Source organism: Falco naumanni, chromosome 4 (genome assembly GCF_017639655.2).
Source record: "Falco naumanni isolate bFalNau1 chromosome 4, bFalNau1.pat, whole genome shotgun sequence".
Taxonomy (NCBI): Eukaryota; Metazoa; Chordata; class Aves; order Falconiformes; family Falconidae; genus Falco; species Falco naumanni.
The window spans coordinates 11,563,462-11,579,529 of NC_054057.1; the positions used below are offsets into that span (position 1 = coordinate 11,563,462).

Consider the following 16,068-nt stretch of genomic DNA (forward strand, 5'->3'; position numbering starts at 1 on the left):
CTACTTTTAAGCAAAAAGGCTTATTTCAATTTAGGACATCATAAACTACTTTTTAGTCATAGAAACCAACTCTGTAGTCAGAGCAGAAATGTTTAAGTCTGGTAGAGGTTAAGACATCTAACAGCAAGGACTCTGCAATTTCACTGGGCAAGTAGGGACAACCCAACTGCCCGCAATACTCATACCAGACAGGTTTTCCTTCTACTAATAAACAGGCATATAGTCATCATGAAAAGTTTTTTTCTTCTTCTGTGTTGCCCCACACTTACAAGCAACTTTCTTACTGAAATGTCACTCAGTGCAATTAGCTTTCCCCATATTCACATTTCGCCAACAGCTGCTAATAAGTAGTTTTTATACTAACTGAAGGACTTTTCAGCTTCTTGTACCCTGTCAGCAAAAAGCCTGGAGGGACACAAGAAGTTGGGAGAGGACATAGCCAGGACAGCTGACCCAAACTGGCCCAAGGGATATTCCGTACCATAGAATAACATGCTCAGCATATAAACTGGGGGGAATTGGTGGGGAGGGGCAAAATCACTGCTCAGGGACTGGCTGGGCATTGGTCAGTGGGTGGTAAGCAATTGTACTGTACATCACTTGTTTGTTTTGGGGTTTTTTCCTTTAATTTTATGTCTCTCTTTTTGTTATCTCCCTTTTCATTAGAATTATTATTAGTGGTAGTAGTATTATATTTTACTTTATTTCAGTTATTAAACTGAAAATTTCAACCCACAGGTTTTACCTTTTTCTGATTCTCCTCCCCATCCTACTGGGGGTGGGTAGGTGAGCAAACAGCTGTGTGGTACTTAGCTGCTGGCTGGGATAAAACCACAACAGTCTTTTCTTCTTCTAAGCCAATTAACAGATGGAAAAAGTAAAACATCTGGGGGCAGCGAACCTCATACTGAGCAAACTTACTGATAATTTACTGTTAACACTGACATGCTGCTAACATGATACAATTTTGAACACATGCATAATCATCGAATAACCATATAGAGATGCCAATTCTGAAAAAGTCAAACTGTACAAAAGATTTCAGAACATGGACATAAGAAAAACTACTTATTAAAGTATTAAGTACACCTCAGTAACATTAAGGCATAGGCATTTCAAAATAAATTAAACAGCGAAGTCAAAGCTACACTCTTGGGTTTTGTAGTATGTCTGTGATCACCTTATATCACATGCAACTTGTGACTTACCACAGACCAAGCCATTTAAGACTTCTCTTCAGACATGACCTTGCTGCTCACACAGAGAGAAAAATTTGTTTTACAGCAGTATCCCTAAAGCTGAAACATTCTGGGGTAGAAGACGGCTACAAGGTACTCTAGACTCTTAACGAAAAGCCATAATGTTAAGACGTTCTCTTATGCCCAGACCTGAACCAGTCCATCTCTGCTGAATGTTACGAATGTATTCAGGCAATTTTTTTACCTTGGGCTGTTGAGAACATATGGTATTTGCTGCAGTATCAAAGTACTATCAGAATACTAACCTATCATCATCATTATTGGTTGTATTTCTATGTCATAGTTCAGAAGAATATGTCAAAATTACGTTGGCAGACTGCCTAGACCAACAGGATCAACTTTCTCTCTTATTAGGTATAAATCAAAATAAAAACCAAAACAATAAGAACTCTCTAAAAGAAAACCTGTTACATATGTAAATGACTGTCCAGGAAATTTTATGACAGATCAAAGAGTAAAAGTTACAGTTTACTTTGAAAGATAAGCATAAAAATGTAACAAAAAAGGGTGGCTGGAGTTTAAGTGAAATACTCATTTACTATCACATCTCATGATAACTATAAATTAGCACAACCTTTTACTTCAAAATTCTTACCAGCTTTGTTATGCCCGCTCTACCTCTGACCACACAAACCTCCCATAGCAAATATTTTTAGAAAAAGAGCGACACTAGATTGGAATTAAACTTCAAACTGCCTTGTTAAAAGTAGTATCACGTAAACCCAGATCATCTTTCTCTTCATCTAGTTTAGAAACAGTGAACAAGGTTGCCACAGATTTCTTTTTTTTTCCCCCTAAGAAAAAGATTATCTCTGTTAACAATTTACAACGTGTTTCCAAAGAAGGCAAATCAGAAATCAACAGAATCACTCTAATTCATGGACACAGCAATACTCAAAACGTTCTGCATTCCAGTAATTCTATTCCCAGCTATTTTAACAATAGGACACACTGTGCACTACACATTCCTGTATCTATCATGCCCTGCTATGCAGTGATGATTCCATGCCAGAAAAGTTGTATTTCTACATGCATGTGGACAGTAACACATCCAGCTTTCGCACTACACTTCATAACATGATCTGTATATATGGAAGTAATTGGTATTCTAAAAAAAAAAAAAAAAAACACCCCACCCTAAACTACAACAAAATCAGGACATTGAAATGACTCACACAAGTTGTACTGTTATTTGCAGTCCAAAGGAGACTAAATAACCCAGGTACTTTACAAAAACATATCTAGATTGTCTTGATAAAACACAACCACCAAGCTATTTCTTAGGTGTCCATCAAATCCACTGTTAAATTCTGCTACGGAACTTTCTGACCACTGACAAGTTAATTCTGAGGTTTGCTATAAATCAGTACATTGAAAAGACAGAAAAAAAGTTGCATGCAAATACAGGTACTGCACTGATGCACAAACAGTAGTTCAGGTGCGACCTCCTAAATACCGAGTACTCTCTCACAGCAAGCAGGCACTTCTTGTGTTCAAATAAGTTACTAAGAGCTTCCCAATCCTGGTTATTTAGTTTTTCCTTATGTTAAGTTACCAGAATGTCAGATCACCATTTTTAAGCTGTGGATATTAAAAATGTAGACTTCAAGAAACTAAAGATTTCCTTGGGGGTACATGTCTACATGTCAACATTCTCAAAGAACGGTAATGTAGATTACTTAGAAAAATATACCAACTAGAACCAAGGAACAGAAAAGTTTTGATGGAACAGCTAATTAATTACACAGCAAGACCAAAGCCATTAGCTTAACATTACCTGCTGTCACAGGTCTTTCCAGCATGCTAGCCTCAGCAAAATTAAATCTTCAGAAACCCAGAAAGTATTATGATACACCCCACAAACACCCACACCTTTAACGCTACTCTCTTGAAGCAGTATCTTTATTATGACCGTAACGTTCTTTCCTTGTGCCTTTGAGACACATAGTAAACCTGCTTCCTTTAGTATACTGAACGCCTGACAGTCATATTTGCACACATATGCCCTAGAAAGAAGAGTAAACCCTGCTTGCTAAAAGCCAAGCAGGTTTTTCAAACAATTATGCATATCTTGACATTATGGAATAATAATGCAAGAAATATCACGTGGCCATACGATTATTTCACCCTATTGTGAAATAAAGTCACAAGATGTAGATTTCCCTATCCAGAGATTAAGACTACCTACCAGACAGACTGTTTTTGCAACCAGACATAGCGCATGTATTATTTATTTTTCCTCATTTCATAGGTTTAGATTTGGATTGCTCTTAGGGTCCCTCCAGATCTCAATTAATCACAAATAAGCACAAAAGAATAAAGAGGGGACACTGGTATTGGATGATTCTGGGACTACAGATATCCTATGAAATTAATCAAGAATGATAAGCTTTCTCTCCTCTGACTCCACACTATGAACCATCAGGCTCTTCCACACAGACATCCTCACTAAAGGGAAAGCTGATCTCAAATTCTAGTTCCCATAAAACTGCATGAAGAGACAGACTCAGGATCAGGATATCCATGCCAAGTACTAGAGCAGTACTTATCTGTAAAACTGCCTTTTTTTTCTTGGTAACAAGCAAGGATATAACTTATGAAGATCTTATGGCACTTGATTACAGATGACCCTCCAGAACATCACAAAAGCAAGAACAAAGAGCTGCAATCAAAGACAACAGATTTGAAGACTGAGTCAAGACCTGGTTTTAAGCCTCCTGTAGGGGACAAGGAAAAAAAAAAAAAAAAAAAAAAAAAAAAGAGAGATGAACATATACAAAAAAAATAAAAACATTGAGTATTCAGAACTTCTGCTGTGAAGGGTAACATCACCTTTGCTATTGTACTTCCTGTCCCTCCAAGTTTTTGCCAAAGTTCCAATATCAAAAGTAACACATGCCTTTAGATAAAACACAGTTTGCAAGAAAATTGGTATATCTGAATTAATCCTCTTATGTGCAACATTATCCTTTCAGTTTATGAACAATGAGTTTGCATTTTTTAAACCTACTACCAAAGTGTTTTACACTCAGCATTACAGAAGTTCTGCATTTAGCAACTTAAATCACACCAAGAACAAAAAACACATCTCATCTATGATATATGCAGAGAAGTTGGTGGAACCTGTTAAGTTTCAGAAGAACTGTTATTTGTTTGCCAGCGTATTTACTCCTTTGTCATAACGTTGTATGCCACAGACCTAGCTCAGGTCTGAAGTTCTAGACCTATTCTAGCTCTCAGTAAGTCCTTTTTGATACTTCTGATGGAGAACAGGGAGGCAGTACTTTATCTTGCTTGGCTCCTTATTTTAAGTTGCTTTATATAACATCCTTGAGAAGAAGGTATCTGTAAATATGCAAATGCAAACATGAAAGAACCTGCTGTTGTACCCTTCACTTAAGCCAGTATCTTTTCACAGTATAAAACAGAAGCCAATACTCAGTGATGAAATACCTGGAATACTCAGTACTGACACAGGAAACTGGAAGCACTCTAGTGAGGGGGGAAAAGTTCACAACCATTAAGTTTAACAAGTGAAAAAGAATGTGTACCAGGTGGAAAAGACTGATATAAAGAAGAATAAAATGAAATTATATAATAAATACCTAAATGAATAAATAACTACAATAAGACACACAGAAAGAAACTCTTGCAAGCAATTTATGGCTCCTACCAAGGATTCAATTTCTAACATCACGTTTTCACGTAAGCTGAACAACACTAATGGCAACTACAACACTCACAAATGCAAATCTACATGGAATAAAGAGTCTATCAGACATGGAGTGCACATTATGGAAACATTTAAAAAAATCACAAGCTAGAAATTAAGAGTCAGTATATGAAATCAGGTTTTGTTTCTGAAACTATTAGCTCCATTTCCATTTAAAAAGGAAACAAACTACAAACCAAACCCTTAAAAGCTGCTCTTCAGAACAGAACTCTAAAAGGATTTGAAAAAGCACCTTCAATTGTCATGCCACATTACACAGCCAAGCCAGTAAAGTAGGCATAGTAGCCCTTCTCCCACACACCTTCCTAGTCCACTTGTTTCCATCACAGTGATGCAGCACAGTTGCCCACTGCATCACACAGTGATCAAGCTGAAGAACCAAAGCAGTTGTGAAATAAGTTGGTAAAAGCTGGGAAGTAGGGACTACATTTTTCTGGCAGATCGCTTCCCTGATCCATTCCACTGTGCAGCTGCACAAACACCTGGAGTAGCAAAACAAACCAGGTAATAATACAAGGATATAAATAATCAATATCTACTCCAGACATCATTGCTGCTGAAGAAATGCACTTGTTCTTGCAACCAAAATGCAAACCACTGACTTGAAAAGGTACTTATGGATTTTGTTCAGTTCCATAAAAAAATTCTTAACTGACCAGCTGTGCAAACACAGGACAGAATACAGTTGAAGCCACTGCCCACTGAAATGGAACAAAAGTCAACATTAGAACCAAAACCAACACAATGTTTCGGGGGTGGCGGGATATGGAATAAATCTTATTCCATACTTACTTTCTACACTAATCTGAAATTACTACTAGGGTTTTTTGACGGGCGGGGTGGGGGGTGGCGTTTGGTTTTTTTTCTTTTTTTTAAACATGATGCCTTTTCCCTCTGTCCATTAGTCACTACAACAATAGTAATTTTCTGTGCAATTCCAGGAAAAGATTAAATGACACCATTTAAACAGGTTCATTTTCCAAGTAATTTATTCCTCTCAGAAAAACAAGGTGGACTTATATCCCCTCTATGTGAACAGTTAGTGAATTGATGCCTTGAGTTCTCAGAGAAGCCTCACTTTCCTTGTACACTAGGCCAATACGGAAGGCCATTAATTACTGTTCTCATAATTAGTCAAGATTTGCCTCTCTTTCTTTTTTAATGCTGAAAATCACTTTACTAAACATGCATCACATTCTTCACATCCTTCAATGTGTTTTAGAAAGGTAAATGATAAAAACCCTGCCTGTTTCATCAGTTTTCAAACCACCTCCAGGTGGTTTGTTGATTCTCCAGGAACAATCAGTTCTCTACATGTCCCTCATTTTTACACTCAGATCACAGGGTAGTATAGCTTCTGTCTATTATCTATCCCAAGATGACTACATTTTCACAATTTATTTTACTGTAAGCATTACTCATACACATACATATCTGCAGACACATTTGGACAGGTGGCTCCGTTTAACTCACTGTACCATAAATATACTAAGACAGTATATTCATAACACTCAGTATAAACTGACATAGTCACATAAAAAGAAATTAATTTTCATCATCTCACAATGCTTCCTTCCCTTATCTTGATGAGCATTAGGTGACCTGGAAATTCAGTTGGGGAATTCCACTGAAAAAATCCAGACCCAAAACGTTGGTCTTAACGTCAATCAATTCCCTGATTTGACTCATCACACAAGAGCTTGTTTCACTTGAAGGACAGGAAGCACAAGAAATAAGCCAGCCTGTGTAAAAGGTGATGTTTCTTTCAGAAGTACCACCTTATGCCAACCCAACATGTTCCTCAAATGACTGCCAAAGGTGTATTTATTACCTGTCACTGCTATATCAGAGTAAGAACTCCTATGTCAATAGTTTATAAAACATATCATTACAGTCAAGATGAAATCAAAGATACCTGTAAGTTGTACACAGCATTTCATGCAGTCACTGAAAAACTGTTCACACTTTTTTCCCCCCAATTCGTATTTTTAGGGTCCTGTCTGATTGCCTCCCTCACTTAGAACAGACAGAGCCACAATAATCACTCCTCAAAGTTATGTTTAAATAATTTCAAAATGTTTATGTGTAACATGAACAATATCCTCTTTAAATTTTTGATAGATTTTTTAAGTTTCATTAATGCTGTTAATTAAACATTCAAATGTGGTCAGCTACACTATTCATCAAAACTTTGCAGATAATCAACATATATGCACACATATATTTTTAAAAACCTCCCACTAAAGAAATGTGCCTGTTTGCAAGTTAATGCCTCCTTCGCACGATTTAGTGACTATAGTCATTGCACACAGCATTAAAAATGCTTCTGCTTTGTTACAAGACACAGTACTTCTGTTTTATAGAAGAGTAATTTATCTTGAACAAAGACTAACAATCCACCAGTAATCTGCAGATTACAGTGAAGTAATGCATTTACATTCTTAGACAGTGGACAGTTCTAAGGGAAAGGTCCTCCAGTACCAAGATATTCTGCTACCTTTCTCCTTTCCCCACTGCCAAAGCATCACTCCTTTAAAACCTGCATCAAAACCTCTATTAATCACTCAAGCAAGGAATTTAAGCATCACCTACTAGAAGATGCACGCTGACAAAGAAACAGAGATCAAGATCTTAAATAGATGCAGATCTAAGAATTAATTTTTCTAATCCCATAAATGAAACTTTACTAACCTTTAAAAATAACTCCAAATAACTTAATGTGGCCTCACCTCTCCTCCTTTTTCAAGGGTCTGTTTTGAATAATTTTAGTGATCTATACTGTTCAGCCTGTTCTAGCAACAAAAATGAGTCAGGGACATGCGTCAGGGTACCTCCAGCTTAATTTTTTTCTTTCTGCACACATTTTACCCTTACTCTGGCTCACATTCTTCACCTAGTCCTGTTCATAATGTCACTCTGTGCCCACACATCTCTTCCCAAGTAATTTCCATTTAATTCTTCACACCACCACCACATCACACCTTCCCTTTACTCCAGCAGACTTACAGTGTACTCATTCCTCTAGTTTCAATCTCCAGACTGATCTTTGTTAGGGAACTCACACTCTAATAGTAGGAGCCAATACATCACTTGAAAGTGATGTTCCACTTAAGTTTGAGAGAGCTTTTATTGTTGTTGGCATTTTAGTTTTGTTTTGGTTTTTTTAACTGTTAAGAGAGAAGACAGTAAACATCTGAAAAATAGCAATAGAACAAGCTTTACTTACCTTGAAAATACCAACCCAGTCTTTCTGATGAGGGTGGATAAACTGAGTCAGAGTGTAGTGACATTCAAGGTGTGTGCTTGGAAGGTAACTTTTCGCCACATTTTGAAAAATCACATGTGCAAAATTGGAAGTCTGCAAAGTGTTAGCTGAAGACGGAACTTCTTGAAAGGATGACATGTTTGATCTGTAACAAAATTGTAGAGGTTGCTACTTCAATATAGTGGAAAAATTAGTTAAGTTACAAAAATCAATCTATTTGAAATATACAAAACAGAGAAACAGAACCATTAGTTCCTCTGTTCTGAAAACAGGTAACTATAGACCAAGTCCAGCAAAGTGCACTGCCTCAGCATCACTCCAAAACAATGTCAACAAATAATATACAAACAAACAAAATGGCAGTCATTTCAGCAATGACATCAAGACGGAGATAAAGCACTGCTTAGCTGAATGCCCTCCCCGTGCCCCCCCCCAGCATCACAGCTCAGATACAGCAGCAGAAACTAGGAAATTAAAGCGGTGGTGTGAAAACAAAACAAGCTTCTAACTTAATGAAATATTCTTAATGGTTCTGCATGTGGCAGGGAAGGAGAAACAAAGCTCCACAGTTTCCCTACCAATCTGTACTGCTCGGTGCTTTTCACAGCATTTTTATATATGAAGTTTTTCTTCCCCTCTCCATAAAACTAACAAAGTTCCATTTTAAGACATTTTTTAAAAACAAGACAGTTTGTCTAAACAGAAGGGGATTGGTTGGTGGGGTTTTTTTGTTGTTCTTCAAAAAGAGTTCTCTTGCCTGGCTTTAGCAGTTGTGGCCATCTTTTACTGTTCTCACTGTAACACATAAGCTCCCAGCCCTGCACGTTTAGCTTCATTACCATAAACAATGGATTTCATTGATAGAGGGAACACTAGGTATGCATGCAGTTTGATGGATCAACACTAATCAGTTGGACTGCAAAGGCTTTTAACTATGCTTTCCATTCACCACCTCCTTTAGGATACATAGTGCTAAAAATTACAGCAACGCAAGATGCTTCACAAGCAGAACAATAAAGTCCCTTCCATGGATTCAGCAAATCTGCCAAAAATAGAAGGCAGGCACCTGAGAAGTTTCAAGTGTCAAGATTTCAACATAAAATCACAGATTTGTCGAAACATTCGGTATTAGGAAGATCAGGGCCTTATATCTATCTGTCTTGTATCTATGTGTTTTATCTAACGCATTTCTAGAAACATGAGCCATGCCATTCTTGCAATGGCTATTAAAAGTCATTTCATACAGCCCAGGCAAATCCACACCTTGAATGAGCTAACTGCCAAGCGCATGACTTATTACTTTCATTGAAGATACACATGGAAACCAATCCCAAAAAGGGATGGGTCACTGCAACTCTCATGAAGTTCAAAGATTAAAGGCTGCCTGTGTATTTCCTTTAGCCTTTAAAAATTTCTTTTCACCAGCCAAGAAATAAGTAGCAAAGAGCTCATGTTTTCTGAAATAAAACGCACTCTGAAACAAATAGGTATTCATCACTCAAAACAAGGAAAAGGTAAATAAGGATTTTTTAGGTTTAAGCCCTCAATGTTTTAAGCTTATTAATGCCCAATTTAAAATAATACATGAAGTACTTATGGGATTCCATGACATCATTTTGATGTATCACATGTTAAATATAGAGCAGTTTTTCACCCTGAACAACACAAGTAAAAAGATAAAATGCCAAGCTTGTAAAGATTAACTGATGCAAAGAACAAACCCAAGAACTTACACAAACAAGAAAATGAGTAAACATCAAAAGACAGCTTTTTAGGGACCAGGGTACACATAAATCCTGCCTGTTATCTAGCTTCAGAGTCCAGAAGACTATAGGAAATTTAACAACATAGTAAAACCCTGAAAACTCCCACACCTCTCAAAACAGGATTACATTTAAGACATCTCTCAAATCTACTCTGAACTCTAAATGATATGAAGCAACAGTTTCTACAATTCTAAAAGAAACAAACAGCCTTTTTTTGAGTGCAATAAATTCATTTTTAGTAATTTAGCAGTACCCAAAGCCAAATAATATTGACATGAAACAGACTGTTTCATTACCCAAGAAAACCCAACAGTTTTCATTACCCAAGATAAGCACAAAAAGAATAAACAAAGCATTAATAACAAAACCAATTGAATTTAACTTCTTTTTAAAAAATAGATCTATTTTTAGAACTGGATAGTTTATCCTAAGCACATGCTACAAAAAATCAAGAACAAACAAAAAAAGACCACATAACCCCGACCCACACTGACATAAAAAAAAAAAACAAAACAACCAAAAAACCAACAAGAAACAACCAAATATTAATTTCCACACACTGGTTGCCTGCTATCGCATATGAGCACTAGCCTTAGCGCAACCAGTAAAGGGAGGCTGGTTTCCAAGCCCAGAGCAGAACTATCCACAAATCTGAACTCGTGCAGACCAGCAGAATCACCTGGGATTACTGTTCCCTAGCAGGAAAATCCCCGGAGCTTAGGGGAAGCTGAGATCTACTTACAGCTCAAGGACAGTTTAGGGGATGCTGGGTGCTCGCTTACATGGCTCACAGCTACCGGCTGGCAAACAGGAGAGGAGGAGGAAGAGCTACGCTGGGGCTTCGTTACTGACGTGACAAGCGATTCTCTTGGGGAGGCTGAACAACACGTCTGGGTTTATGCACCGAAAAGGACGTGAGGAGGGAAACCTCGTCAGGCAGGAAAAGCCAAAGCGGGACGAGCCACACCGCCCCAGCCAGCTCCTCCCGGAGCCCTCCAGCCGCAGTGCCGGCGGGACGAGGAGCACCTGACGCCCCCGGCCCCTCCCGTCCCCCCTTCCCCCGCGCCGCGGGGCCCCCTGCGCCCCGCCGCCTCCCGCCCCTTCCCTACCCCCGGCTCCGCCAGCGGCCGGCGCGGCCTCACCTGCCCGCTGCGGATCACCTTTGCGCCGGGACCTTCGCAACGCGCTCGCCGCCACGGCGGGGGAGGGGAGCCCCGCCGCCTCCCACAGCACGGCCGCCCGGGCCCCGCGCCCCCCGCAGCGGCCGCCTCTCCCCGCTTCTCCCCGCTTTCTCCCCTCCCGACCTACGATCGGCCAAAGACAGCTGGGAAGGGGCGGGGGAGGGGGAGAGCGCCTTCTTGGTGGCGCAGAACCGAGGCCCGCGGCCTGTGGACCCCGCCCGCCCCAGTGGCCTCCGGAGGCCGGCAGAAATGAGGGTGTCAGACCCGCCCGTCCCCCCCGCCAGGCCCGGGTGGGCCCCTTACCTAGACCGGCGCGGAGGGCGCCGGGGACATCAACACGGGGCCTCCGCCATCAGCGCCTCGCAGCCCCGCCCGCCAGCGTCACTTCCCCAGCGCGGGGGGCGGGTCGCCGGCGGGGAACGGGCTGGAGGTGGAGCGGGGCCGGCCGGGGGTGCGGGGGGCCGGCCGGGGGTGCGGGGGGCCGGCCGGGGGGTGCGGGGGGCCGGCCGGAGCAGCCGCGTCCCGCCGGAGCCGCCTCACGCCGGGCCCGCGCGCCTGTGGCGGGCCTGCGTTCCCGGCGCGTGCGGAGCCGTGCCCCTGCCGCCTCCCTGCACGGCGCCTCCCGTCCTGTGCGTTATTCCGGCGTTGCCTCGGTAATGCTCACGTACCCTAATTTAGCCATCTCCTCCTCGGTCCGCCGTCCAAAACACTGGCGTAGTTACGCCTCGAACGTTGCTGTTAATCTCCCAGCCTCTGCAGGTCTTCCCGAGCCCGAGAGGGGTGAGATAAGAGTGGCTGTAAAGGCTTGCACGGTTCTGCTTGCGCACAGTGGCAGATCTCCACGAAAGTACGTTCTCTCACAAATACACTGACTCTTACTTAATTTTCATCTGACATCGAGTCATAGGTCACTTCCCGGAGTAACCGGGCTGGGTAACAACGAACAGTGCTGAGTAATGTCCACTGGTATGCGGGACTTCTCCCAGTGTGCCCGGCACGGGTTGCTACCACAGACTGTCCTCAAGATCACCATTACTTCTTTGTTTCTACTGTTTCTTACACATTTCGTGTGTATTCTCAACAAACACATTATGTGGAGAGACATAATATTATCATTAGAATTACTACTATATTATAGAGTATTACAGAATTTATTATTGGAGTTACTGACTTATGTTTTTGACAAGTTCGACAGCTTTTTCACGGTCAGTCCTAACACAAATGAAGCTAAGATAGAGCATAGAAACTGTCCTGGTAAGTAAGTAAGGTTATACATTTTACTTGTTTGTTTTGCATCTCTTGTTTCTGAAAACAATCTTACGTCTTCAGGTGTAACACAGGTTACCAAGCAATCCTTTGATTTGTATACACAATTAATAACCTCTTATATCATCCATATATTCCGTTTTCCCTGGAAAGCAATAAATTCCATGCACTGTACTAACAGACCATTTCAGAAGACAGAAGTGTATGTACAGCACTTTCTCCTTTAAGATGAGATCAAGTATTGTAGTGGAAAATTAAACTAGTATGATAATCAGAAAAGCAATAAATATTTCTAAGGAGGTGGGGAGAGCTATTACTTCTTATCTCTGCCCTCCATTTCTTCTCCTTGCTGTTTTCTGCTCTGTGTGACCTGATAAAAGGGCTCAGAGTCACAAGACCTGTTCTCATGTGGGATGGGGACTGGGGAAGAACTTGGGGTTTACAGTCACTAGCTGTGGAGTATCAATGTTGGTAAGTATAAGTAGTTTTGCTTTCATTTAACACCATTATAATGCTGGTTTATGGGAATATACAGTGAATGCCTGGGGAAAAAAATGTTCATTCAGTCAAAAGAGTTAGTTATGGTTTAGTCATAATTCAGTATTAAGTTATTATTTTTATTGCTAAATGCTTATGCAGGAAGTAAAACAAACTACATATGCTGGTTGTCACATGTACAGTGTAAATATCAGAACAAATAAATCAAGATAATCTTGTCTTTTCTTGTACTTCTATCCATAATTTTCAGAAAAAAATGTATTTTAAAACTTTATATCTTAACCACATATACACAGTGGTTCTAATAAAAACATAAAAATATTTCTTCTATTATTCAAATTAAGAACATTTCTTACTGAAATAAATGTATGATTTAATAAGTGTTCTCATGTAGGTATTTGTATCCTAAGTTTAGATGCCAGTCTTACCCCTCTAGAATTTACAGCTATTCTACAGAAAGACAGTACAGGGCTTTTTCTCATTTTTTTATTGCCCCTTTGAGAAATGAAGAAGTTCACCCAAATGGACAAGTTGTGCACTGTGATCCCAGGATCAACAACCCATGTGCTTGTACTGGTACAAAGGTTTGAGTCAAGAAAAATGGGTTTGGAACTGGTGCAAATTGCACTTGCTCTGAGAATTAATGGCTGAGTGCCTTAGTCTGAATTTTCTAGGCAGGGATCATGAGATACTATATCCTGTGATATAAATATATATCCATGTGATACAAATCTTTTTGAAAACTTGCTCTTGAGTACAAAAAAAACCTCACTATTTTTCTATTTTTGTCTACCTTCTCTGCAAAATATTTAAAATAAAAACTAAGTTTTATATCAACTTCTATTGGATATCATTTATATCAATTTCTAGTGGATCCCTAGCCTTGTGAAACTCTGACTAATACACTAATTCAATTAGAAAAGCTCATTACAGATATGATGGCAATAATCCCATCTCCCTCTGACTTTTCACCTTTCCAACCCCACTGATTTCAGTAACAGGAAACTTTTGATTCGAGCCACTATTTTACAACAAATGGTATACTTTTCATGTATATCAGAACTGTACTCTTAAGCACGCAGTATCAGTGTTTAGTCAATATTTGGGTGGGCTTTTTCAAAGGAAAAATGGCGGATGTCAAGTATCTTTTTGATGCAGTTCTCCCTGTATGTGTCATAGAATCAGAGCCATGGAGATGGGGAGGGACCTCCAGAGCACTGCAGGGAGAGCATGCTGCTCAGGGCCTTGCCCTGCCATGATTTTGCACGTCTCCAGAGACAGAGATTCCACTGCCACTCAGAGGACCTCTTCCAGGGGCTGAAAACACTAATTGTAAAAACATTTCATTATATCAAATTGTAATTTACCATGCTTTAGTTTTGTCTCTTGCCTCTTGTCCTTTCACTGTGCACCTCTGAAAAGAGTTTGGTTCCATCTTTTCCACACCCTCTGCGTAGGCTGATTGTAGATAGCGATAGGGTCTCCCTGTGGCCTTTCCTTCAGGCTGAAAAAAATCAGTTCACTCTCTTTTTGTGTCTATATTCAGAATTCCCAAAGAATATATGTCTCATTTTGTTGGTGAAATACATTTTACGAAGGTATTTATTTGGAAATAAAAAGCTGGAAGAACTCTTTTCTTCTCAGTGTCTCAGTTTCTGAAGTGCATAAATATGAGGACAAATATACAATGGCAAACTCCGGTTGTGGTTTTGATGGAAATATTAAATAAGGTAAAAATGTATGTGAATGCAGTAACTGGATTTGAACATTATTAGATTCAAAAGAAATTTGAAATTCAGTCCAGGACATAAAAATTCCCCTGCTTTGTAATTATGCTGAGACTTTCCTGGCCAGCACGAGAGTAGTCCCTCTTCAGCGTGAGATGAACGAGGAATAAAAGCTGTGAGCACCTAACCGGAATTGCCAAAGGAAGTGTGGGGCAGTTACGGGCTCCCAGGGAACACAGTCTTGCATATTTGGGAAACATTTACTATTTTCGTAACTACACTATCTTTTTAAACCCGTGAGCTCCTTTAGCAATTTATAGCCTTGAAATTAGAAATAGGTCCCCATCACATCTGTTTAACCTTGGATATATTTGAACTTTTATTCCGATCCAAAGCCCAATATTTTTTCTGTTTACTTTCTGTGTTAATAGCCTGAACCGAAGCCATGATGAGTTTTGGATCCAGCCCTGAATTCTCCCCCTGAGGCCCATCTTTGCTTTGTATGAGTGACAGAAAAATCATATATTTCTAGGTTTTATTACCAAAGAAAGATACTTTATGTTGTGGATATTCAATCTATTGGCATGACACGATGCTATTGATGAAGTGTGTTAAGGAAATGCTTTGGTTCTAATGATTTGATTTCATTTTGGTTTGACTCCTATTTCAACACTCCCAACTTTTAAAAGTATGGGCCATGTGAGATGTAAAATATATATATCGATGTCACTAATCGGAAGCTCTTTCTGGTCACATTGTAAAGCACACTTAATCAACTTCTTTAAGATCATGTTACAGAAGGCTATTAACTATACTCTTAAAACAGTTAAATAGTTATAAATAATGTTTTATATTATGGCTGACAACGCTGAATTGCCCAGCGTTTAAGGAAATCTAATCACAAGGCAAGGAGACTTTGCCTTCCAGTAAGATGGCGTGGCAAAACTTTGGAACATATTAGAAATCACATACTATTGCTAACATTTCCTATTAAGGAGAGAGTCTCTCTCTGTGTATTTTGGATTTCTTTTCCAACACTTAATTGCAGCTGATGAAGAAAAGCTATTCAAAAGCTGCCAGGATTTTTAAATCTGTATGAGTGAGATTGATGAAATTTGTGGGTTTTCCCAAAAGAGTATAGGTGAGAGCAGACATGTAAATTTTGTATGTGTGTGCATGTACGTGTGTGACAGAGGAAAGAGCAAGAGCTTACTCCTAAGGTGTGAGACTTGGCAGCGCTGCACTGTACAATGGGCACAAGAAACCGCATGTCTGTAAATGACCGCATTTGAATTGCTGTTATTTCACTGTTGGGTTACTGTATTGTTAAAGTGAAAAGGAATGTTTTTAATAAATGCAAATAATGAATTAAA

At 39.7% G+C, this 16,068-nt stretch overlaps 1 protein-coding gene and 1 long non-coding RNA gene across 8 annotated transcripts in view; one reads left to right on the top strand and one right to left on the bottom strand.

The window, feature by feature from the left end:
• TAX1BP1 (Tax1 binding protein 1) overlaps positions 1–12,007 on the bottom strand; it is a 66,594-nt gene extending 54,587 nt beyond the window's left edge. For 3 of the 7 annotated variants that reach the window (XM_040589075.1, XM_040589076.1, XM_040589069.1), the window contains exons 1-2: positions 11,873–12,007; positions 8,219–8,402 (exon numbers count right to left, since the gene is read on the bottom strand). In XM_040589075.1, the coding sequence (XP_040445009.1) occupies positions 8,219–8,402; positions 11,873–11,886 (198 nt within the window). In that variant the 5' untranslated portion in view covers positions 11,887–12,007. Of the gene's footprint in view, positions 1–8,218; positions 8,403–10,765; positions 10,914–11,165; positions 11,275–11,507; positions 11,623–11,872 lie in introns of those variants that run through there. The other 4 variants (XM_040589073.1, XM_040589072.1, XM_040589071.1 and 1 more) reach the window with 4 other exon arrangements.
• Positions 12,008–12,138: 131 nt separating this feature from the next.
• On the top strand, positions 12,139–16,068 carry LOC121085996. Its single transcript, XR_005827257.1, has 2 exons — positions 12,139–12,941; positions 14,148–16,068. It is a non-coding gene; the product is annotated as an uncharacterized LOC121085996 (long non-coding RNA).